Below are 25069 nucleotides of genomic sequence, written 5' to 3' on the forward strand. Positions count from 1 at the left end.
GAAACACTGAGTAATGCCTGCACACAGATGCAAATCGAAAGAACAATTTGCTTTACTGTAGAGCTTAACAACAGAAATAAACACCAGAGAAGAAGACAAACAGTAAAATGCGGCCTCACCTTGTACTCTCTAATTATGCCGCTCTGAATATTATGAGGCGGCGGCTCCCAGGACACGCTGATACTGGTGCTGTTGGTGAGCTGCACCACTGATACAGCCTGTGGAGGGGCACACAAAACTGCAAACAGAGATAAGAAAAAATGAGATGTTACTATAGTTATTAATACATACCAGAGCTGTGATAAGACTGTGTTTACAGGTCCATAATTCCTGCACAATTTCCTGCAAATAACAGATATAATTTATAGAAACTAGAAAAACCTGAAAGAAAATAATCCTTAATTACTTATTTATAAGCATTCTATATAAGAAAATTAAACAGTGTCTTTATTTTTCAAAATTAGGAGGTTATTTCAGATTTTTTGCTAAATTAATTAGAACTCATTCATTCCTTTGTTGTCTGATAATCTAACTCCACTGGAAAAATACTGTTTTTAAAGGATTTCTTTGCCTCATCTAAAGCACTTTAAACTGTGTAACTAATAAATCCCTCCACATTGATAAATGTGACTAAATATTATAAATAAAAAATAGTTCATAATAAATGAAAGAGCTTTAATCAGTTTTGGAAGGAAACATGTTATTTTACTTTCTTGGCAGCAGTCCTTCACCTTGCTCAACAAAAGCTGGACACAAGCGGCTTGATCTAGAGATTATGGTTAAAATCATACCTCTAAAGCTCCTAAACTAACATAATACTAACCACTTTTTATTAAACCTCTATCTATGAGTTTTTGAGTCCAGGCTAACTATTGTTATTTCCAGTTTCTATGCAAAGCTAAGCTGCTGGCTGTTGCTTCACATCGACTACAAAGAAACAAAACAGGATTTAACTGGTATCTCAAATTTGTTTAAACACATATGCTACTGTCCGGAAGCCATGAGCCATTCCTAATTTTTTCAACATTTTTGCTGGGAAAATGAAAAACAGGTGCAGCAACTGAGTAAAATATAAGACAGAAACAGAGTTTGTAAAATTGTATCAAGCCTGAAAGTCAACATTTGGAATGAAGACCTTTATTCTTCAACACAGCCTGAACTCTGTTAGGCAAGATTTCTTTTAATTTCATTAAGTAGTCTTCTGATTTAATTTCCACACGATATTGATATGTAGATCAAAATCTGATGGTACTTCCATCCATGTTCATAATTCCATCAATTTTGACAAGATTCCCAACACCACTGGCTGAAATGCAGCCCCAAGTAATGACAGAGCCTCTACAGATTTCTGTCCACATTAACCTCTTTCCTGACATCCTCTGTATAAACCGATGATTTGAACAAAAAAAAAAAAAGTAAATTTGGATTCTTTGCTCCATAAGACGTCTCCGCTGGTTTTCAGTTCTTGTGTAATTTGGCACAGCTCAGCCTTTTCTCATTTTTTCTCTTCCTTAAAAATGCCATTTTGACAGCCAACCTTCCACTGAGACCATTTGGGACGAGGCTTCAGCGATCAACTGAAGGTTGAGATGCATTTTCTGGGTCCTATGTCAGGTCTGGATATTTTTTTCAGTCTCATAAGGACATAGCTTTCAGATACTCTCCCTCTGATGTAGATCTGTATAGGTTTTTGCAACAGGCCGCTAATAACCAAGTGCATGAAAATACAGTAAAAAATTGGTTCTTTCCAAAGTTATGGCTCATTCTTTGAGTTCAGTGCCTTTTTTATGCTTGAATGAGTCAATGAATAAGTGGCTTAATAAGCTCTGAACATGCTCAGGTACAAGGACTGGACTGAGTTAGAAAGCAGCTAATGTCCAAAGAAAAACTGTGAAAGACCTTGAGAAAGGATTATTAGTCAAGACCACTTAGAAAAAGTACAATAGAGTTTGGCTGCTGTGCAAACATAAAGAACTGTGGGGTGTCTTAAGACTTTTGCACAGTACTGTACTTGCTTACTACTAGTTAGCATTACTTGCTACTGATTAGGTTATTAATACACATTCCTTACCCTCCTCCGAGGTACGCAGGAGAACCATGAGGCTGTCATGCCCTTGTAACTCATTGAAGTAAGGCCGGATCTTGACCTCGTACTCGGTACCACTGTGCAGATCTGCTAAGATGGTACTGTAGTCAGATGTGGCCTCCACATCTTGGACCAGCCAGGAGCTGCCAATCGTTCGATAAAATATACGGTAACCCTGAACGTACCGTGACTGACGGGCAACCTAAAGAAGGTGGAAGACAAAAAGCACAAAAACATGGTCTCACATTTAAATCAGTTATCAAAAGCAGGGAAGCGTAACCAGCTGTTTCTCTACACGTTGATCTATTGGCGTCATATAATGCTGAGCAGAGTTTCTGAAGCTAATGTTTGGAGATTAGCCTGTCCTCCACACATTACAAGCTGACTTTGAAACCCATCAGTATTAATCTCACACTCCAAGAAATCTTGGCGCTCGTAGGAGACAGAACCATCGGCTTCTGCAGGTAGACAGACACCTCTCCCAGCTCTCTCTGCACCTGTCTGTGGTCCACTCCCTGTTCAGTCGGACTCCCATCTAAGACAGCAAAGAAATCTAATCAGTCCAGCCTGGCAACATGAAAACAAAACAGCTGAATAGCAGAAATTCAGCAAAAGCAGGGAACAACTTTTTGATGAAATTCAACATTGCTCCCGGCAGAAGAGCATCACACTGAGAAAGCAATTAGTTTTGAGACTGCACATGCAAAGCAAGTTTTATTTTTCCAAAGCATGTAGCACATTATCTCTGCCTCAGCTCTACATCCAGTATCTAAAATATACTGCCTCATGGAAACTGAAACCAAGACTGAACTGTGAAGAATCTAATGAAAACCATTACATCAAAAAAGGATTTTTTTGTCTTTCATCTTATGTAACTCACCCTGTGTCCTGACAGGCTCGGAGATCGGACTGGGGTCGCTGAGGCCGTACGAGTTGACTGCTCTGACGATAAAGAGATAAACGGTGTTGGGGAAGAGTCCGACAACAGTGTGCCTCTCCTGCTTCACATGGTCCGCTACGGTCTGCCAGGTACTGCCCACTGATTGGCTGCAAGACGGATAACGTCAAAGAAAACGACTATCTTAAAATTGAATTTCTTGTGATGAAGATCTGACTGTCAGAGTGAACGACTGAGATCAAAACAAGAGTGTGTGAACATGACTTAAAGGGTAGGTCAAGTCTTTATCGGGAGCGTGTTTGCTGCCTGAAAGAGTTCGGATAACTGCATGTAAAGTTGGCGCGAGGACTACAATAAACAGCTTCAAGAGATGCTTCTTTTCTCTCTCGTTATCTGTCGTGTTACCATGAGATAACAAGGTAATAGGCTTGATCACAGCTCTTCTGCTCATGCCCTAATTGCACAGACAGATGAAAGTAGAGCAGCCAGGAGAGATGTCAGGAGAGATCTGAATTTTGCATACTTAGGAAATATGGCAACTGCAGTTACGGTAGTCACCCTCATTAAGGGGTAAATACATTTTTTAATCTTGCGAGCATAAGAAAATGAAGTGTGATATCTCAAAGCAAGAATAGAAATAACCCGGAGAAAGAAAGCTATAAATATGAGCCATAGCTGTTTTTTTCTCTTCTTAATTAAATGGTAAATTATTTTGTCAGAAGAAAGAAAATAACAAAAATGCAAAAAAAAAAAGTTAAATCTCTTTTAAGCAGTTTCATATCTATTTTTTTTAGATATACTTTAGATACACTTATTTTATTAAGTACACCTATTCTTAAAAATATCCAATTAGCCAATCACAAAGCAGTAAGTAAAAGCTGTTCTGCATGGAGATAAGGTCGAGATGATGTGCTAAGGTTCAAGCCAAACAAGAGAATGAGGAAGAAAGGTGATATAAGTGACCTTAAATATCGTATGCTTGTTGGTGCCAGACGAGCTGGGATTACTATTGTTTTTCAGGGAATGGTCTGAAGAAGATAAAATATCTAGTAAGCGGCAGTTCTCTACGCGAAAATATCTTGCTGATGTCAGAGATCACAGGATAACAGCCAGGGTGCCAACACTAACTCAAATAAACACTTGTTACAACCATGCAGAAGTGCCTCTCTGAACATCGAAGCAGATTAGCTGCAGCAGCAGAAGACCACAGCAGGTTCCACTACTGCTAAAAAACAGGAAATTAAAGTGGACAAAATGAGTAGATAAGTGTTGTCTGGGGCTCAGTTTCTCCTGCAACATTTGGATGGTAGAGACAGAATTTTACATAAACATCATGACAGGACTGATCATCCTGCCTTGTACTGTATCAATGGTTCAGGCTGCTGCTGGTGGCCCCTTAGTACCAACTGAACATTGTTTAAACACCACAGCCTGCCTGAGTACTGTCACTACCCAACAGGAGATTTATTCCGCAGTGACTGTGTGACGCTATCATGTCAATAAGGACCAAAATCTCAGAGGAATGTTCCCAGCACCGTGTTCAATCTCTGCCATGAAGAATTAAGGCAGTTCTGAAGGCAACATGGGATCTTAAGTGCATTTCTTTACAGTGCTGCAGTGGTTAGCACTGATGGCTCACAGCAAAGCGGTTCTGTGTTTGAATCTGTGTGGTTTTCATGTGCTTGCCTACTCCAGCTTCCTCCCACAGTAAAATAACACATGTGTTAGGTTAATCGGTGAATAAAACTTGGCTGCAAGTATGGCTGTGAAGGGTTGTCTGTGTCTGTATTTTAATCCTATGATAGACTACCCAGGGAGTACCCCGACTATCACCCAATGACAGCTGGGATAGGCTCCAACCCCCCTCCCTCTGTGATATTTAAAATGGAAAACAGTGAATAATTTCTTCTAATCTCCTAAAAAGAAAACTAAAATAGAAAACTGACACCACAGTCTTAATGCAAATCAGTGCTAATCTTCTTCTGGCTGCAGCCCCATATTAAATGAACAGATATCAATCTTCTCGCTTGACGCTCAGCAGGCACGTGAACAAGAAATGTTTCAGCAGCCTCTGTTGAATGAGCAAACAAATTAAAGAAATCACCAGTCGCTTCTTGGATTCACGAGTTTCTGTTCATTGGAAGAAAAAAAAACCCTCATAGCTGCTTCTCTCAGCTTGCTAACAAAGTTTTATTCCGTCTTTAATTGCAGCAGGTTATAATGATGACTACTGAATGAGCCCGGCGAGGATACAACAGCTTTATGCTGTGCAGGTACGGGCACTATCAAGCAGCATGAGTGCAGTTTAACATTTTCCTCAACTCCATGGAGGAGGAAATGGCGAGGCAATTACATCAAGCAGGTCACAGCTTTTTCTCCTTTCTTCTGTGGCTTTTTTCTCAACAAATGTTCTCCAGAGAAACAGTTTTGCCATTTAAGACTCGCATTTCTTTTTTTTTTAAACCATTTTTGTGGTTTTGTTTTCAGTGAAAAAGGAAAATGTAACTGCTACATTTATGTAGTAAATACTCCATCTAGACTGCCTCCCTTTTAAAATCAAAAACATAACTCTTGCTATGTTTGGTATAAAAAGGCATACTGCAATCATAAAAGTGTTTCTTTCTTTGTTCCTTCTGATCCACAAAAACAAACAACTCATTGGAGTTGGAGCGTGTAGCACTGAATGGATTTTTATCAGCTCTGTGTGCAAGTGTGCCAGACTGAGCTTTCTGCCTGCACAGAAAGAAATATATGCGTGCTCGTGTGCGTGCATGTTTGTGTCTATACACTTTTTCTGTACCCCCCGTCCTGTTTCTACAATGAGTGAACTTCCAGCTCGGCTCACATCCCCTCCTGCCATTGCCCCAGGACAGGACAGAGCTGCCAAGCTGACCACTGCAGTAATTGTCTCCTCTTTCACTCTCCCTGTCTCGCTCAGGACTCTAGTTGGTTGTTAGGGCTGCTATGGCTCTCCTCGGAAAAGCCGCGGCTAAACACTGATGTGGTGGGTTTCACTTTGCAACGTGTGGTAACAGAAGTGTCTCTCCCTCAGGCAGAGATGAGTCATTTCCAAAGTCTAATGAGTCTAAATGAAGAAGACTTCATTATCTGGGAAGAGTCAGTCAGACAGTGAGACCTTTATCAAGGGTGGAAAGTTAAGTCGAGGCTGCCTGTTTAACTTTAAGTCAGGAAGACAGTATATTACGGTAATAAATAAATTAAGTAGATAAAATTCAAAACCCAAAATAATATGTGTTCTACTGCAGCTCCTTTCAGTTTGTCCTTGTTTGTGGGTCTCTCTGCCATTGAAGAGTTTTCCATTTCTCCATTTGAATTTGCCTGAATCTGAGCACAGAGTATAGCCCTGTGTCCATCACCTGTATTCATCCTGCTACTTTGGTCAGCAGTCACATCATCAATAAACATCAGTGATCCAGTTTCACTGTTAGCCATACACGCCCATGACATTGCCTCCACTATGTTTGACAGGTGATGTCACGTCGGATCGTGACCTGTTCTCTCTTTTGCAATTTTTTTCTTTTCCCCTCATTCTGGTTCATTTGAATTTCTTAGAAAGGTTTGTAGTCTTTTTAAATATTCAGTCTAACCTCTGGCTTGAACCTTGTTGTAAACTTTGTATTTCCATTCATGAGGGCGTCTTTTGGTTGTCAGCAATGATAAAGCTACCACATCGAAAGTGTTTGTAATTTGTTTTTGTTTTTTCTTAACCATGGAAATAATTCTGTCATCACTCATTTTAGCTGTCTTTAGTGATTTGTGACAGATGGATAGCAGCAAGTGTAAAAGGGAAGGTTAACAAGATGGTAATAAGACCGTCTATGATGTATGATTTGGAGACAGGAGGCCAAGCTGGAGGTGGCATAGTTGATTTTTCTTAGGCGTGACTGGGATGACAAGTGAGTACATCAGAGGGACAGCTCGGCTCACCTCAGCGGTTGGAAGACAAAGTTAGAGGGGCAATGCTCAGATGGTTTGGACATGTGCAGAGGGGAATAATGGATATATTTGACAAAGGATGTTGCATATGGAGCTATCATGCAGGAGGAAGAGGAAGACCACAAAGAAGATTTATGCATGCAGTAAAACGGACATGCAGAGCGCTGTTGGGGACAGGGAGGGAGATTATCTGCTGTGACAACCTCGAAAGGAAGCAGCCGTAAGAAAAAGAAGTGGATTTGGGCACTCCAAAAGTTTTTGCTGTCTCTAATTGGTTTATTTTGGGTGGGTGGGGGTGGGGTTCCATCCAGTAATAGCCTTAACTTGCACTAAAATCTCTTCAGGCCTCATAATCAAAATTACAGCCAAATGTAGAAAATACAAATATAATTACACTTTTAATGAACTTCACATGACTTCATTTGCCACGAAGTAACAAGGGAACAGGCCTCACTTTGCCACGAAACTGCTCGTCAGTGCAGTTAATCGTGTGCCTCTGAAAATTGGGGACTCTATATATGAAAATGTCTGTAACTACTAAACAGTTTTTGTGAAACCTTTTGAATTAAAGCTGAAAGTCTGTATTTCTACCACTATAATCTGTTATAGTGGAGTGCAGAGGCAAAGCTACCAGTATAAGGATTTAGAGCTTTAAAACACATTTCACCAGTTACACTTGTTAAAGCGTCTGGTAGCACCAGTAGTTTTTCATGGTCTTTCTTCATCTTCTATTAATGACATTCTGACTCAATATAGACCTGACCTCAGCAAGTCAACATGTGACCATTACTGGACAAAAAACCCCAACATCATCAAAAAGCATAAAAACCTTTCAGCAGTTTTTTTTTTTTCAAAGAGGACTGAGTGTGAAAAAGATTTCTGCCTTTCCTCTGATTTGAGGTTTTAGAAAATCTAACCCATGATGAGAGACTTTGGTCAGTCATGTTTCTTTTCAGACCAGATTTAGTGAAGGGTACAAATAGAGACAATGTCTGCGAGACAAGAAGAAGAAGATCTGAGAGTGGAAATGGTTAAGCAGAGGAAATTCACCATTATTAAGGGTTTAAATCTATGTACAGCAAAGCAAAAAGTTATTAATAAGCTTTACTACTATAACACATTTTTAAAAAGCTTTGTCGTGTTTTACATTTGACCAGAGCTTTGTTTTTGCATTTAGTTTAATGTGGAGGGATTGATGGATGGATGGATGGATGGATAGTTAGCCTGTATTTGCTGTGATCTAGAAATTTCAGATAAACTGAGACAAGTCCACAAAAGACTGAAAAACTAAAGTATGCTCCTGTTTTGAAAACTCACCTGAAGGCTTCGATAATGTAGGAGGTGACAGCGGCCCCGCCTTCATGGGGATTGGACTGCCAGGTGAGGGTGACTGTGTTTTTGGTCACCTCTGTTATGACAGGCTTCTGTGGAGGTCCTGGAAGCTGGATGAACTCAGAAGCTCTGGACACTGAAGAACCTCCATCTTTCATTACAGAAACACACACACACAAAAATAACATAATTACATCATATCAGTGGGCTAAGTTTGATTAACATTTTATCTCAAACTGTACTTTGTCTTGTGGAAGCTACAGATTGTGCTCCTATGAAGAACACTGGCAGACTAAGTAGTTTCTTGGGAAAGGAGGTGTAGTTGAGGAGTGACAGAGTGTGAAGTGTAACAGACAGAGAGACTGTGGCGAGTTTCAGTCTAAGTACCTCTGACAGTCAACATCCCACTCCAGCTCGACTCTCCTGTGGTGCTGGAAACCACGCACGTGTACATACCCGAGTCCGTGTCCTGTTAAACAGCAGTCAGCATTTGAGACAGACTTGAAAAAAAATAACACAATAAATGCCACAAACACTTTCACTTTTTCAGCAATTTCTGCTAATTTTCATTTTATGCTTCTACTCCACTAGACTTTTACGACATGTCAAAAAGCAGTTTCATACATAGAAGAAGTTATATAAGGCATGAGCTAGCCATAGCATCCACCACAGCAGTAGTGAAGTAAATCAAAAATAAAGAAGCTAAGCCTGCAAGCTAGTTCAGGCAGCTTGAGTTGCACAGCTTTTCATACATCACACACCAAACTCATCCTCCCTTATTGGTTTGTTTAAGCTGTAAATGTAGCGTGTCACTGCTGCTACCCCGCATCATTACCTGCTCTTTCAACCCCTTCACCACCCCAACATCCACCTGTAAGCTCCAAGGGTGATTCATACTCATCTCTGCCCTGTTGCTACATGTAAATACTGCAGGGAGCGAGGAGCTTGCAGACAGCACGCTCTAACTGTTGCTACGGGCCTGCTGTGATTTTGACCTTGGCGCTGTGTCTTGTTCTTTCTTCAGTAGTAGATGCCACCCACTTTCGTGCAACTGACTCTACTCAGCTATTGAGCCAAAGTACTTAAGACCAGAGAGAAGAGAGCTCCAGTGCTAGAGAGGCTTTTTTGGTTTTGAAGCTCGTGAGCCGTTTGTGTTGTTGGTCATTAACCTTTTTAATTTGTGCTTTTGTTTAGTGACTCCTGGGCTTTGCTATGTTTCTCTTCTTTTGAGTTGGATAGCAGCTCGTCCATCTCTGTCTGTTTAATTATTAATCAAAAGCTTTACTTTCATATTTTGCCTTCATCTCTCTTTCATCAACACTTTTTTTGTAACTTTACCTTTTTAGGGGAATGTAACATTATAATGAAGCTTATGTGTGAGTAATATCAGTAATCACTCATCTGCCTGCTTTCCTGGGTCTATTACATCACTTCCTCTTTCCCACAGTGTCAAATTCAATGCCAGCATCGCTATAGTCCATCTAGTCCAATCATTTTCTTGCATGTCTCTTAAGAGCCAATCATGTCTCTGTCAGCGTACTTTAAATCTCAGCGATCTTCTGTCACTCTGCCTTTCAGGCCCTTGCAGCCCACCTCCTCCTCCCCCATCTCTACCTCACCCTGGTCACTCAGCGCCCCATCCACGCCTCCATCTTCATCTTCACCCTCAGCTATACTCTAGTGGAGTCCTATCATAATTCCTATCATTGTTCGGATAAACCATCCTGCTGTGATGGTTTATCAGAGTCTAATCGCCACACAGCTTGTTAATCAAATTCTGTATCTTAATAAATCATGTTCATTTTTTTCCAAGTGACCTCTCTTTATCTAACTCATCACAGCTTAAAAGGAAAGACTTAAACAGTTTTAACTTTGATGCGATTTCGAATCTAATTTACCAAATTTGAGCCAACAAAGTCAAAAATTAATCAAAAGTAACATTCAGCCACTATAAATATAGTTTTTCTTTTCATGAATAAAATGAATAAATGTAATTTTGCATTTTAATCAATAAATAGCAATGTGCTTTCCTATAATTTTCTCCTTTTTGAAAAAACCCCCCAAATAATTAGATTATTATGGTAATTATATTTTAGCAAAATGTCATTTTGTATGTTCTGGCAGACTAACTATTACAGAAACATAAAAAGAATGATTTTGATGGCATAAACCTTACACTGAATTTGCTAAACATTTTATGTCAGTAACAATCTCTCACTTGAGAAAGCATTAGTTCTTAATAGCTAATAAATCGAGAGTTTAAACAACTTTAGTTAATGTGTTGCTGTGTCTCTCTTTGGGGCCGCATCAAGACGAGCATCTGGCGGGAAAATCTGCCAAATCAAACATGCAGAATTACCCGCTGTGGCGACCCCTTACAAATGAGGGAGCAGCTGAAAGTAGCTTTAGCTTTAATTAGAACAACTTTAGCAATTAATAGTTTTGCATCACAACAAAATGATCATAAATAATGGCTACAGTGATCGTTATTGGTGTAATAGTGTTTATTTGCTTATGTGATGAAAATAGCAGTGATTAATTATATATTGCTTGTGCATTGGCTCAGTGCAGTAGCGCTTTATGCATCTGCCAACCAAGTTAAAGATCTGTGATCTGATTTTGGGCGGAGACACAAATCCTTGTGGGGAAGGGCATCTGTCATTAGAATCCGCCAAATCAAACATGCTGAGCTACCTGCTGTGATGACCCCTTGTGAATAAGGGAGCAGCCAAAAGAAGCATTATATGCTGTGTTGTGTCCGACATCAACTATTACAAGACTGTGATTAAATTCTGATGACATCAGAATAACAAGATATCTTATGTAGGATGTATTTATTTAGGATTAATAGATGTTAGCAAGAGTTTTTACTGAGCAGTGTGATCACTGTAACTCCTACGATGTTAAATGCTGCCACATAGTCAAAACCGCTGCAGTCTTTTTTCTTCTTTGGCTTCAGTCCTGCGATACAAGCAGAGAGCTTTTAACACAAACAGTTCCTAAGTCTGATCAAGAGGATGGTGCCTAAATCTGACCAAACAGCGAACAAAAACCAAAGTGATTGAAAGCTAAACTAAAGAATGAGCGAAAACCGCAGAAACCACGGTCTCCGGGACTTCCTGGGTGACCCCAACTGCCCACTTATATGCTCTTTCAGTTGATGCAATAATTTATTGCAAATGATAGTTGCCTGACTGAAATTTCATAATGATGTCCATTCGATGCTCTGTGAAGAGCAGTTTTATAATTATACACAGAATATTAATGTCCTTGAGAGGGCTGCTTCATTTAAACCCAGATAATTATTCTTTCATTGTTAATGCTGTATTTCTCACATAATGTGCTGTTTTTCTGCGAGGTGAGCTGACCCTCCGCTGGAAATCATTACAGCAATTGTGCTAGAGTCTAATTAGTACCAAAATATAAATGCAGATCTTTCTATCAGTTGTTTTGGACATTTTTGTGAGGAAACTATTAAGTGTCTCACTTCAGCCTGCAAAAGCATTTAAATAAGAAGCGAGCAGTAAACAACTCATACGTGTCGTTATATTAGCGATGACATTATAAACGCATACAACACGCTTCTCTGTGATGTCTGCAACCATCGGTTACGTAGCACATCAACGCTTATTTGGAGGTGTCTGCCATTTGGTGCATTTTCACTGACAACGAGTGCGAGATGCTGATGAGAGCAGTGAGACGCAACCAGCACAGTTAACACAGTGAAAGACACCCAAAAAAAGATTATCTTCAGAGTTGAGTGCAGCTGCAGAATAAGGTGATAATTTTAATAAATTTCAGCTCCGTCACAAGAGCCAGCCTTTCTCACAGCACGCACAGACATTTGAATTATTGTTAAGATAAAAATACGATAATGCCGCTGACAAATTTAAAATGCTAGACCTGCTTGCAACTGTTGTTCAGCTTTACGCTCCTACGCTTCAATAAATTACTCAAAAGGCATATTTAAAGGTTTGCTACAAAAAAGCAAAAACACGTTTTAAAAAATATTTAAAAAAATGTAAAAATTGGCACTTATACCTTTAAGCTCCAGGTGAAACTGGACCCAATTAAGCAGCCATGTTTGTGCAATTAAATGCAAGCCACGCACACTCCATCCACATTAAGCAACTGTCACCGAGCGACACTACGCCCCACCCGACCTTCTTTTTATGTTATGAAGTGTACAGTATGTGCCTGCATGCTTCACTGATACGCTTGCTGTTCGCTCTGGCCGTGTCCTGGCTGAGAGCCAGTCTGCTGGAACTATCCTCAGACCGTATGAGATCATCCACCGCAGTGTTGACCTCTGGCTGACAGACCGCACAGCTTGTGGGCAGGTGAACTTCTTCAGATGACTCCAACTACAGCTAAAATATTGATGGTGGGTTGGGCAGCAGCAGGGTAAATATATTTAGTCCCTCACTCATCATCTCCGTGTCCCCATTTTTCCCCCCTTTGTCAACCCCTTGATGCCACACTAATGCCTCTCTTCTGTTCCATTGAGCACATTGGCATGGCAGATTTCCCCTGCCTCAGCGGTGCACCGGACCAAACCTTAATGCTCCAAGTTAGCTGAGCACCACTGCTGAGAAAAAGGATGAAGGAGGACGTGAATAAGCACATTCCAGCCAGGAGATTTAATTAAAAGCCGGTTAGATGATGAATCATCTATCGCCAGTCAATTAATGTAAATGATGCTGCCTTTGCTCTGTCCTGCACAGGCTCGCTGACCTCCAGGTGGGGTTATAGCACAAAGGGGTTTCTGACTGCTCTTCCATCAAAGCAGAACACATTAGCATTTACAAACAAGCACCTTCATTAACATTACAATTACACACCGCATGAGCACATAATTACACTGGAGAGATACGCACCGCCTTAGAGAGATTGGTCTTTTTAACTCAGACTCACTTTAATTTTACAAACAGAAATGGAATTGCTGATGGAAATGAGGAAGAAATGGGTTACTATGAGGGCTGCGGGGAAGGTGACAGACGGTCAGAGATCACACAGGTATTTTATTCTCCACAGTTTTTTTTTTATATATAATTTCCATCTTTCCGTGCACACTCCGTCTTTCCTTCCGCTCCTTCCATTTAAGAGCAACTGCCTTTCAGAAGTCACTTGTTACGTGCCCTTTCCAACAAATGCCTCATCCGCACACACCCAAACACATACACACCTTTACGTCTGCAATTTGCAACGTGCCATTTTCCATCAAGGTCAGTCGAGGTGTATTTCCCTGAAGTCTCTCTCCGTCCTTCTCCCATGAAATCTCGACTGATGTACCTCCATTTACACGGCAATAGAGCTGTGCCGTTGCACCCCGAGATACGGTCTGATTGGCTGGGCCTTGGCGAATGATTGGCGGGATACGACCTGAAGGACCTGCCAGTTTGAGTGAAGAAGAGGCGGAGTATTATGTTAGGGGTGATATCCTTGTTCCAATTAGATCACAGTGCAGAAAAGTCAAGACGGACAGATAACATTAGGAAGGCATATAAAAGGTCTGCAGGAAGGACGGCTTTATAAAGTCGCCAGCAGCTGGAGAGCAAAGGGTAAAAATACTTAAGATGCTTAGTAAGCAGAAAACAATAGGCTGTATAAGGAGTAAAAGAAAGCTTAAATCTGGTGCTTACAAGCTGCCTGTGGGAAAACATTAAGCCTTCAATTCATTGCTCATCCAGCATGGGGTCTCTAACTGCGCACCGTCTCTGTCTGCATGAGCCTCATTGTTGTGCACCTACTAAGTAATTAATATGTTTTCCCCTCATTAGCTGATGGTGCAGAACAAAGAATCAACCCCTCAGGTTTAAAAGTAACTGTACCTATTGAGGTCTTACCTCCCTCCACCTCCAGCAGTGCCTTGGTCAGAACACTTCCTGCTACACTGATGGCCTGGCAGATATAAAAGCCCGAGTCCTCAGGGTGGACATCTGTGATGGTCAGCTCTCCATTCATGGAAACAGAGTAACGACCAGACTGGGAAGGCGGCTGGCCGGGGAACAACAACATCTAAACAGAAAAATGCATGCAGCAAAAAGTAAATCAATGTTTTTATTGTCAAATCATTTACCTCAGCTATTTGAGTAAGTTTATAGAAAAGGAAATAGGACTAGAACAATTTTAGTCGCAATTTCCTGCAGCTCAAATTGGCTATTTGAAATGGCTGGTTGTGTCTAAGGAAAACTTTAATGTGGACGCAAATAAAACTGAAAAATAAAGCCAAAGCATCATATTTAAAAGGCTATGTTCAGCCGCAATCACAAATTCCCAGAAATCCACTCATCAAAAGCATATGTTTTATTTTTAGATCAGTCTGTGGAAGCTTCATTCTTTCTCTTTGAGTCATGCACAAAAGCATGTACTGCAGTTCAGATTTTTCTTTTGCCAATGTTCTTCTCATACACTCCAGGACAACCTCACTAACATTGCCAAAAAAGTTTAAAAAAAAACACACACACACTGATATCCCACTCCTCACCCTGTGCACCACATTCAGGCTTGGACACATCAGGACTTATATCGCTCCACGTTTTAGATTTTGGAGAACTCTAAAAATAGCAGCACATTTGAAAGTGTCCCAGAGGTGCTGATGGAGGTGACCTTGAAGTGGAGCACTGGCCACATTTAAGTCAGGTAAGATTCAAGAGCTTCACCTTCCCATGGTCACCAAGTGTTTGCTCATAGGGGGGGTCATCGGATTGTTGGTGTTTTCTCTGTATTATTATAAGTCCTTTTTTTTTTACAATATAAAGTGCCTCGAAGCCACTGTTGTTGTGAATTAACGGAATCAAATTGAATTCAAAATGAATTTATGATCCCACCTTAAACGAATAACTCATGGACTCAAGTCCCTGAAAAATATTACAGATATTCATGTGCAGCTCCAGATTAGTTATTATTATTTGGTGATCCTGTAACTTCTCATGCAACACCACCATAAGATCAAAATGAAATTTGTCGCCGTGCCTAATGAATAAAAACCTGCAAAGCTAATGACATTCCCATCAGACTCAGCTCTGCTTGTACTTTTACTGCTAATTAGTACATCTTCCATTAATTACATCCTCCCAGAGATGAGCTGTGGATCCTTACTTTTAGTTGATGAATTGTGTAAAGAATTAATAAATCATTAAAGTAAAACTGTTGTCAAATTAGTTTTGACACATTATTTTACATGTTTTCACCTGAATCCGGGGCTCAAACTATTAACTTCTAATGATAATCTCACATTTGAAAAAAGAAAAAACCCTGAAAGACTGGTTGTTGTGTTGTTTTTTTGGGGGGGATGATGCCTGTGAAACTGACATTTTATAGCTATCCCATCTTGTTTTCCTGTAAGTGAGATGGATGGGAACAAGGGGGAGGGATGCATCAATCCATTCAGCCATCCATTTCATTTCCTCTAAGAGGCTTAGACTCCAGTGGAGGGACCGAGGTTATAAGGCTACAGATAATCCCACATATACAGCAAAAAGCCCTACAAACAGCCAAGCAAGGCATCAACCTATCCTGCCGACTGAAGCTTATTCACAAAATCAGTAGCTCAACTTCCTGTTTGCTCTGTGGAACCTTTCCGAAAACACCTGAAGCTTCTCCTCCACTCCTGAGTCAGTGAACCCAGCTGCCATTAAGCAACATGGCATTTGTGGTCAGGAATAATGTGGAAGGAGGGCAGCATTCGTCTGCAATCCTGGCCTGAAGAAGCAATTTCCACACCTGGTGTGCTTCCTGGAAGCCCTCTTTCAGTCTCTTCTACTTTCTCTTCCCTCTCCTGTCGACTCCCCCAAAACCAGAGTGGCACGCAAACAGGAGAAAGATTTCTCGCCAACGCAATGTCTTCCAACACTTTGTCTCTGCGCATATCTCTGAGCCAAATGCAAATGTGCTGCATTATCTCGCTCGCCTCTCGCTTATTTCGCCTGGAAAAATGTGTCTTGATCAATGTGGGCAACTCTAAAAAAGAGGTGTCAGAAAAAGTAAGATTAAATCAGACAAAAAAACCTGCTCACATTGTGGTGAGTCGTTCTCGCCTTTTAAACAAAGAAGGTGTGAAACTCTTGACTATTGATGTGATAAAGAATACTTGAAGTAAAGTTTACAAAGAATGCGCCAAGTGCTCATGAAGAGCAAGCCCGGGCTTGTTAGGGGAGCAAATGTATTTATATTCACTCATTTGGTGTCCTGGATGTCTCTGCTGCTGCAGTATTTAGCATTAGAGAGCGCCTTGTGCTTTGCTCCAGCCTCTTACCTGGCTGCCCTCTTTCTGCCAGAAGATGGCAGGTGGAGGGTTTCCCGTGGTGCCGCATTGGAAGGTGATGCTCCTCCCCTGGGTGGCAATCTGGTCTCGGGGCTTTGTAGCAATCTGAGGTGGTACTGGAAGAGAAGGAGGAGTGTGACCACCCATTAAAAGTCATACTTGTGCATGAAATGGCCTGCTTTATGAACGCTCCCTTTCTGCTGAAAAGCCAACCCAATTTTCTCCTCTATAATTTATCAGTGGGAAAGTGTTCATTTAATTTGAATGGGAAGGAACCATTCTGAATCCAATATGGCAAACCATTTTAAAGACGCCAACACTATAGCAACAATATTTCTTTACTTCCCCCTTTTCCTTAGGAATGCAAACACAGCAAAATGGTAGTTTCTTACTCTTTGTGCCATCCATAAGGGCGCATACTTGCTGATTCGCTGTATTCGGCACATTATTTTCACAGCAGCAAACAAACTGCTTCTAAGCAGTTGTAGCTGCTTGAACCAGTTTTAAATATATATTCGATTTGGAAGCCAGGATGAGAAACTGCCAAAGAGGAACTCTCTGAAGACCTAAGTTGCTTAATGAAGCAGGAAGGAAGCAAACAGTTGCCAAGTAAATGTAGTGAAGTAAAATAAAGTAATATAATAAAGTGGATCTATAAAACGTAATGATATTGAAATACTGAACGTCTCTCGGTTTAGTTATTTTCCAAAACCGCTGTTAACCCCGAGCTGGATCGATAAAGCGCTCGTTAGCTGTTAACGAGTGAGATTTAAGAGTCTTTTCTTTGACCTTCTGAGTTTTTTGATCTGTTGCTACATACTCATCATTATCACCCTCTCGTCCTTAATGAGAAAAATCACCTCCATGTCCTCTTAAAGAGAAAAATGGGGGGCGGGGGGGATGAAAGAAAATCATGGCAGCAAAAGCCAGCGTCATTCTGATGACATTTACTGAGTTATTTTGGGAAAGGTCTGAGAAGAGCTGCCAATTTCCAGCTTGGGTCAGATCACCATGTTATCCACATCATCACATCCTCTGTAGATTTACACTGACCACTGCATTCTGCCCCCGCCTGAATAATTGGCTCTCACTTCCCACCAAATGGGAAGCTTCTCTAGCCTGGATGCATCCTCTCTACAAATCTCTGCATAGTGCATATGGTGCATATGTAGCTGCACACACAAACACACACACACACACTTGTATTAGGGCGCACAAATGCATATTTGGCTCAATACACAAGACAACTGAGTCATCTGTGTCGTGTCTTAATATTCTCACCGAGAGCATTTTCCCAGCCGCAGAACATCTTTTATCATTATAGTGTTGTGATGATCTTTCTGTGAAGTTTTTTTTCTCTTTCTTCAGATGTTATAATGTCTTTCAGCAGATCTGATGTGTTAGTCACATATAGCACAAGATTGCTCTCATTTATTTCATATTCACTTTGGCGCTACTTGTGGCTGTTTTTTATCATGGAGTCTTAAAGTGACTCTAAACCATTTTAAAGATTTTATGTAGATTTTGAATAAGATTTGCAATGTATATCAGTTTAATTCTGTAAGTCCTGTTTTAGTTAGAAGTCTAGCAGCTGGTGCAAAGTAGTCCGTCTGGGAGAAAGGATATTGGGAATATGAGCTCTTGCCTTTATGTCCCAATTAGAGATTTAACTGTGTGTTACTGTTGTCTAGCTGAAACATGATAGTTCAACTGGTTTAAATCTATTTTTAAATCTCCAGCACTGTGTTGCCAGCCAGCTTGTTGTTGCAAAAATTCTATTTTATGCCTGTCAGTCTTTGCTATCTTTGCCATTTTTCCTAAATTCACATAAAGACATGACAAGACGTAATGTGTTTTTGCAGCAGGTTGCAAGCAGCAAAGTGCCTAAAGATACTATTTAAAATCGGTTCTTCAAAATCTCTGTGCAGACATGTTGTTGGTTTCCTTGAGTTTGATGTCTTTTTCTGCACTTAAATGATTCATAGGTCAGTGTTAAGGTGCTTCTTTCTTGGTCAGTTCCAAGGACTGGGCTGAAAATGATTGAAAAATCAACCAGTGTCCAAAGAAAACCCTTGAATGACCTTCAGAAAGCCTGGAGAACTGATGCACAAGACCACTTTCAAAATATTACAGGAAAATCTGGCTCTTTCAAAGCTAAATATAAAGACATGAAGGGTACCTTTTGCAAGTACTGTGTGTCCTTTACTGGGGTTTTATAAAGCAGAAATAAGAAGGTGAGTTTGATCTGGACCTGATTTATTGAGAAAATAAGCCTAATGATGTCATATTGATGCCATCAGTCTTATCTTGACTAAAGGCCAAAATTAGAAGCTTACACAAAAAAACAAATTCATAAAAAAGTTGGAGTTTGAGGAGTATTGTGGGAAATGTAGGCAACACTGTTTTTGAAACTTGACCCAAATTAGGCGCTTGACAAAAGCACAATAAATATCAAGGTAATTGTGATCTTGATGGTCAAAAGCTTGATGCATCTCCACCAAACATATTGCTAGTACTAAGTCTAATGATAGAATATTAGTTTAAGTGCTCTGTAATAATGGATGAGGTCAAATACGTTGTTATTTCAGCCTCAGTTTAGTTGTAATTAAAAGCCTTTCAGCTGCATTTTGAACTCCTCCAGCTGCAAAAGAGAGAAGGATTTAGAAACTATGGTGCTACACTCTTCTCAACACAGCAGATGTGTGTTTGATAGGAGTCCTTAATCTGCTGTACATTAAGTCACTGTGTCTGGGGCTTACTTAATGCCTGACTGCAGCAACAGGCATGTTGTCAACATGTCAGTACCTAATGGAGGAACTCATTTACACCATTAGGCATTTATAGTTGCTTTTAAAAACCATTAAGAACGTCATACAGAAAATATTTTTTTCTAGACAAATGAGCAACATAAATGCCCTTCTGTGGAGAAGAATTAGATGGAAAGTGAACTCACAGAGCCGGCCGACCGGAATGATGATAGAGTTTGAAACGGAGAGAGATGGAGAATTAATGAGATGGATGAAACGCTGAGCGACTAAACGGAAAGTATAGCATGTAAAAGCACAAAGAAACAAAACAGAAAAGTGTGAACAGAAAACCGCTTGGTTCGGATTTCATTTACACTGAAAAAGGCATTAGCGGATGAAGTCGTCTGAGACTATTTAAACCAAGAAATAACCGAGTGAGTGAAAAGGACGAGGAGGGAGGAGGGAGATAAAGAGACAGGAAGAGAGGAGGTGGGGGAGTCATGTCTTATTAATATTGAGACTGCTCTCTGGCAGTGAGTTAACCCACACATCTACCAAACATCTGTCAAATGGCGTAATCCATACGGTTTAGCATAAGCTCCTGGCAGCACCGCTGGACAGGGACTGATATAACACAGTGAGCGTTGGACATCAAGTGGGAACAGGCTTTGCATGATGCAGCTGCCATGTGACTCTACCTTATACGTGAAAATGGCCCTGAATTGAGAGCTTTTTTATGCATGTCTAAGTGTGTGAGTGTGTATATGTGTGTGTGTGAGTTTGTATACAATATGCATGATGTGCTTCTCACCGTGCACCTGCAGCATGGCTGAAGCCTCCGTCTTGCCCACACTGTTCTCTGATGTGCAGGTATACGTCCCTTCATCCTGCTCTTTCACGCGGAACAAACGGAGGTTGTTGCCGTTGCGGATTTCAAACCTGTGAATAAAAAGCGAGTTAATGAAAGATCTGGCGGATGCATAGCAAAATAAATAAATAAGTAACCATAATAATCTCCACAAAGTGAAAAATTCTGCCAGTGGTTTGGGGTAATGGAATTTCTTGTCCTTAGAAGGATTTCTTTGCTATCAGGTGGCATTATCTTGAAACCGGTGGAACAATGTGTCTTATCTGCTTTAGATATTGTCACAGGCTCCAGGAAAATGACTGAAACTGATGAAAATCAATTAGAAAGAAATGAGATTACCTCAACACATCGAAGGATTTTTCACTTGGTTTTGTACGGGCAGTAGATTAAATATAAAGACAGAGCAGAATTATTTATATTATGTACAGTGTAACTCTCTTTGTCTACGCAAGGCGTACAATTACTGAAACACAAAGAGTAAAATCTGCTTAAATTCCATTTATTTCATGGATCAGTGAGCAACCAAAGGAAGACATGAAATGGAAAAAGATGAAAGACAGAAAGGCTCTTTGCAAACATGAAACAACAATCTTCATCATCCTGTTGCCAAGTGGACAAATAAACTCTTACACCGCAGTCACCGTGACTTTGCTTTTTGTGCAGGTTTTGCCAAAATTGTTCAGGACATACATTTAAGCATTTGGTCTCCCATTAATGGATAATACAGTATATGGACACGTTTAATGAGACGTATATGAGTAGCATTTTAAAATGTCTCTATAAAGACTCTTACACCAGGCTTATGCAGGGATCACCAAGTTTAAAGTAAGACTTCCCAATTCACAGAAAAATCACAGACCTGTCATACTTAATATGAATATTTATTCATTTATGAAATATTACCGACTATCACATTTTGCTACAATCCCCAGTGTGTGCAGGTCATGTTCAATATAAGAATATAATAATTAATAAATCAAGGGCCATATGTTTGACACAGTTTTGTGAAACTGTTGGAAAATAGTCAAAGCCAGTTAGCTTTCCCCCATTTCCAGTAACACATCCCTTTAGTGGCTGCTATCACAAGCTTCAAATTAAGCTGTAATCTGTAAAAGACTCTAACAGCAGCAGCCATTGTGGAGCAGGACTGCATTAACTCACTAAATTGAAAATAAGTAAGTAAAATTATATCTACATAAAATGTGAAAATTCTTTATGTGAAGTTCATATCTCTGCTGTTTAAGTCATTAAGCTGTTAAGTTTCAAAATAATAGAATTATTTATCAGTTTTGGCTAAAAATGATTATTATAGCGCCATTACCATAAGAAAGCATGAAACTTCTCTCCATTAAATTCTTGCAGTCTTTTCATTTTTTATGAAGTTTTGAAACAAGATGTGACTAAAGTACAGACTTTCATCACTAATTCAAGGCGTTTAACACAAACTGATCAAGAATTAAAACTGGTTTTTACACAAAATCCACTTTTTTCAGAGGCTCAGAATTAATGTGACAAACTAAAGTCTAGATTTCATGGTCACCGCCAAACGCTGTGTTTCCTCCCTTAAGATGCTCTGCCAGGCCTTTCCTGCAGCCGCCTACACTCGCTGCTTGTTTGTGGGTCTTTCTGCCTTTGTTTCTGTCTTCAGTAACTGAAAAGCACGCTGTGTTGGATTGGGATCAAATGGCTGACTTAGCCATTGAACATTATCCCATTTCTTTGGCTTGAGAACCTCTTGGGCTGTTTTTGCAGTATGCTTTAGACTAGTATTCATTTGTACTGTGAAGTGCGGCCCAACCAGTTTTGCAGCATTTGGCTGAATCTGAGCAGAAAGTATATCTCTGTACACGTAAGAATTCATCCTGCTACTTCTAGCAGCGCTCACATCATCAGTAAACATTAGTGATGTTTCCACTGGCAGGTATACGGGCCTATGCCTTAACACTGCCTCCACCATGTTTGACAGATGATGTGGTACGCTGGATCAGACCGCCAAAGTATGCTTCTTCATACTTTTCTCGTCCGGTCATTCTGATACATCTCGGCTTCATCTGTCCAAATAATTTTTTCAGAGTCTAATCTGGCCTTGCTGCTCTTCCTGTTGAGTGTAACCAGTGGTTTATTGTTCTCTGTATTTCCATTCACAAAGGCATCTCATTGCAAACTTGACATGGACAGTCTACCTTTTGATTTAGTTGGATTTTCAGGGAAGTAATTTTTCAGTTCCATCTGTGGTCTTTCAGTCCATTTAGTATTTCTAAGGTGGCCAGTTTTTTTTAAAGAATGTAGCAGAATGTTGATCTGGCCACTGCTAAAGTTTTTGCTGTCTCTCTTATTCTGATTTATTTTGTTTTTTTAAACTTTGCCTTCCTTCACTTGGATACACATCTCTTTGGCTCTCATGTTGATAGTTCCAGTGAAAAGATACCAAATGCAATATCATTACTTGGAATCAATTCCAGGACTTTTAACTGCTTAATTTTTGATGGTATAACAACAGAGCCGGCCTCATGTGGCCATGGAAATGCTTGTCAGTAAATGATCCAGCCTCTGAAAACTGGAGAAGTTTTAATTCCTAAACACTTAATTCAGTACTTTTGTCAATCCTGTTGAATCAAAGCTGAAAACCTGCAGTTCAATCACAGCTTGATAGTTTGATTTAAAAGCCACTGTGGTGGTGTGCAGATATAGTTACAAAAATTGCAATTGTCCAAATAGTCATGTATTTAGTCTAGATAGATAGATAGATAGATAGATAGATAGATAGATAGATAGATAGATAGATAGATAGATAGATAGATAGATAGATAGATAGATAGATAGATAGATAGATAGATAGATAGATAGATAGATAGATAGATAGATAGATAGATAGATAGATAGATAGATAGATAGATAGATAGATAGATAGATAGATTAAAAAAAGAGTGATTAAAAACAAAATTGCTAAAGAGAGATTGCTAAAGAGAGTAAAAGTAGGAATGACTTGTAAGAGAGAGGTGTTCATAAATAATATGAACACTATAAATCTGAGAAAACAGCTGCATGAAGACATAATACAAAAATCTGTTTGGGATCTTATGCCTGACTGGTGTGATCACCTGTCACAAAATGAACGGTGTTATACGGTTTTATAGAGAACGGTAGGAATGATTTCTCGATGTGTTCATTATGGCTGCGAGGTGGAATCAGTCTGAGGGAGAAGGCGCGCTGCTGCCTCAGAAGTGCGATGTGATGCGGGTGTGATATGTGACAGAAAGACATGAGTTAATAAACAGCTCCTGCACATATTTACGTTTTCTGGGGCACGTGTGTTAACACAAGAGTGCTCTCAGGCTGTGTGTGCATCAACAGTCTGTCTCTCTATTTGTCTGCGGTCATGCCCATCAGCTCACCTCCCGCGGGGAAGCTCTCCTTCTTCTCGCCGCCATCGCACAGTAGGAGCGGGATCCCCGTGGACCTCACATAGAAAGTCAACAGTCTCTTCCTCCATGACCACCTGGTTAACAGGCCTTCGCACCAACACGGGGCGCTCTGCTAGACAACAGATGCCTTTAAACATGACCACTTTATGCTCTTCGAAGGACTGACTACGTAACTGTTTGAACCTCACCATACACCACCAGCTCTGCAGGATCACTGTCCCTCTCTCCAACCATGTTACTGCCCACGCAGACGTACATGCCTGCATCGCTCTTCCTGGTGTGAGAGATCATCAGTTTGCCACCACGCATCTGAAAAACACAATGGCACGTTTAGTTATGTTTGCACTGATGCAAAGATCATTAATCGCTCATATTCAAAACACTGTATGAGTCACTGTAGGTGTACGTGTATACGTTGCTGTGATGTTTATTTTCTACCTACATTCTTATGCTTGAGGTTCTCAGCACAGATTTACTTGAAATTAAGTTCAGTTTAAAGCTCCTGCTTGAGCTACTGACGTAAACAATATCTTTCATCCGCCTGTGACTTCTCACAGTTCCAAATCTATTTTTCAACAACCAGAGATCGTGTCCAGCTGTTGTTTTTACACATGAGAGGACAGAAGAAAAGCGACAGCAGAATCAGAGACACTTTACGCTCTGCAGCGTACGAAGGTGTCCGCATTAAATGATAGTCAACAGAAACTGTTGTCAGTCTGAATTGATATCTCTCCCACCTGTACAACAGAGTTTTTCTAGACCATTTGAGGGAATATTTATCAGTCCTGAGGAAAGAAAGACAAACCAGAATCTATCCACACAGGTCTTTGCTCACAGTTGTACACGTTAAAGTTTAAATTAATTTTGTTTGGTCATTTTCCTTTTTGAACACCTCTTTAACCTTAAAATTTCAACTTATTCCTACCCCAGGTACTCAAAGTCTACCTTTGCAGTCTGTAGTGACTCTGTAATAAATCACAGATGTTTATTGCTTTTTTAATTTTTTAAGTAAAATAATGAAAGACAGATTTTAATTAAGTGTGACTCAGTCAGAAGTGAAACTGTACCTTTGTGAACTATTTTCAGAGATGGATTCATACGCATTTGGAGCACTGCAAAGTACTCACATCACTAGAGAGTATGTGGGATTAACTCAAAATAAACTTCAGGGATCGTGTTCATTTCAAATGTAGGTCTCTATTGTATTTTTAATAGTTTTTGGCAACAATTGAGCCTCACAGCACAGACCAATAATATTTATCACACTTCATGTATAAAGGCTATGGCCATTATTAAGCACAGTTCGATGTTGGTTTTCATTGGATTTATATCCAGAATTATTGATCATGGATGTTAGGAATTGGAAACTACAGCAGGTCTATAATAAACGAATCAGTAAGAAAGTAACAAGGATCCAATCACTGTGCCTCTGGCTGCCACCTGATCCACAAAGCACCAAACTCCTATGACTCCTCCTTCAGCTGGTGGCC

At 40.1% G+C, this 25069-nt stretch overlaps 1 protein-coding gene across 2 annotated transcripts in view; it reads right to left on the reverse strand.

Annotated features, from left to right (window-relative positions):
* zgc:77784 (roundabout homolog 2) overlaps positions 1-25069 on the reverse strand; it is a 72050-nt gene that overhangs the window by 13252 nt on the left and 33729 nt on the right. For both annotated transcript variants that reach the window (XM_004558118.3, XM_076873280.1), the window contains 12 exons: positions 23768-23888; positions 23550-23688; positions 20098-20225; positions 16531-16655; positions 14120-14291; positions 13459-13664; positions 8661-8742; positions 8259-8424; positions 2967-3133; positions 2500-2621; positions 2072-2288; positions 120-238 (listed from right to left, as the gene is read on the reverse strand). In XM_004558118.3, coding sequence (XP_004558175.1) covers positions 120-238; positions 2072-2288; positions 2500-2621; positions 2967-3133; positions 8259-8424; positions 8661-8742; positions 13459-13664; positions 14120-14291; positions 16531-16655; positions 20098-20225; positions 23550-23688; positions 23768-23888 — 1764 coding nt within the window. The remainder of the gene's footprint in view (positions 1-119; positions 239-2071; positions 2289-2499; positions 2622-2966; positions 3134-8258; positions 8425-8660; positions 8743-13458; positions 13665-14119; positions 14292-16530; positions 16656-20097; positions 20226-23549; positions 23689-23767; positions 23889-25069) is intronic.

The sequence above is a fragment of the Maylandia zebra genome, linkage group LG14 (assembly GCF_041146795.1).
Source record: "Maylandia zebra isolate NMK-2024a linkage group LG14, Mzebra_GT3a, whole genome shotgun sequence".
Taxonomy (NCBI): Eukaryota; Metazoa; Chordata; class Actinopteri; order Cichliformes; family Cichlidae; genus Maylandia; species Maylandia zebra.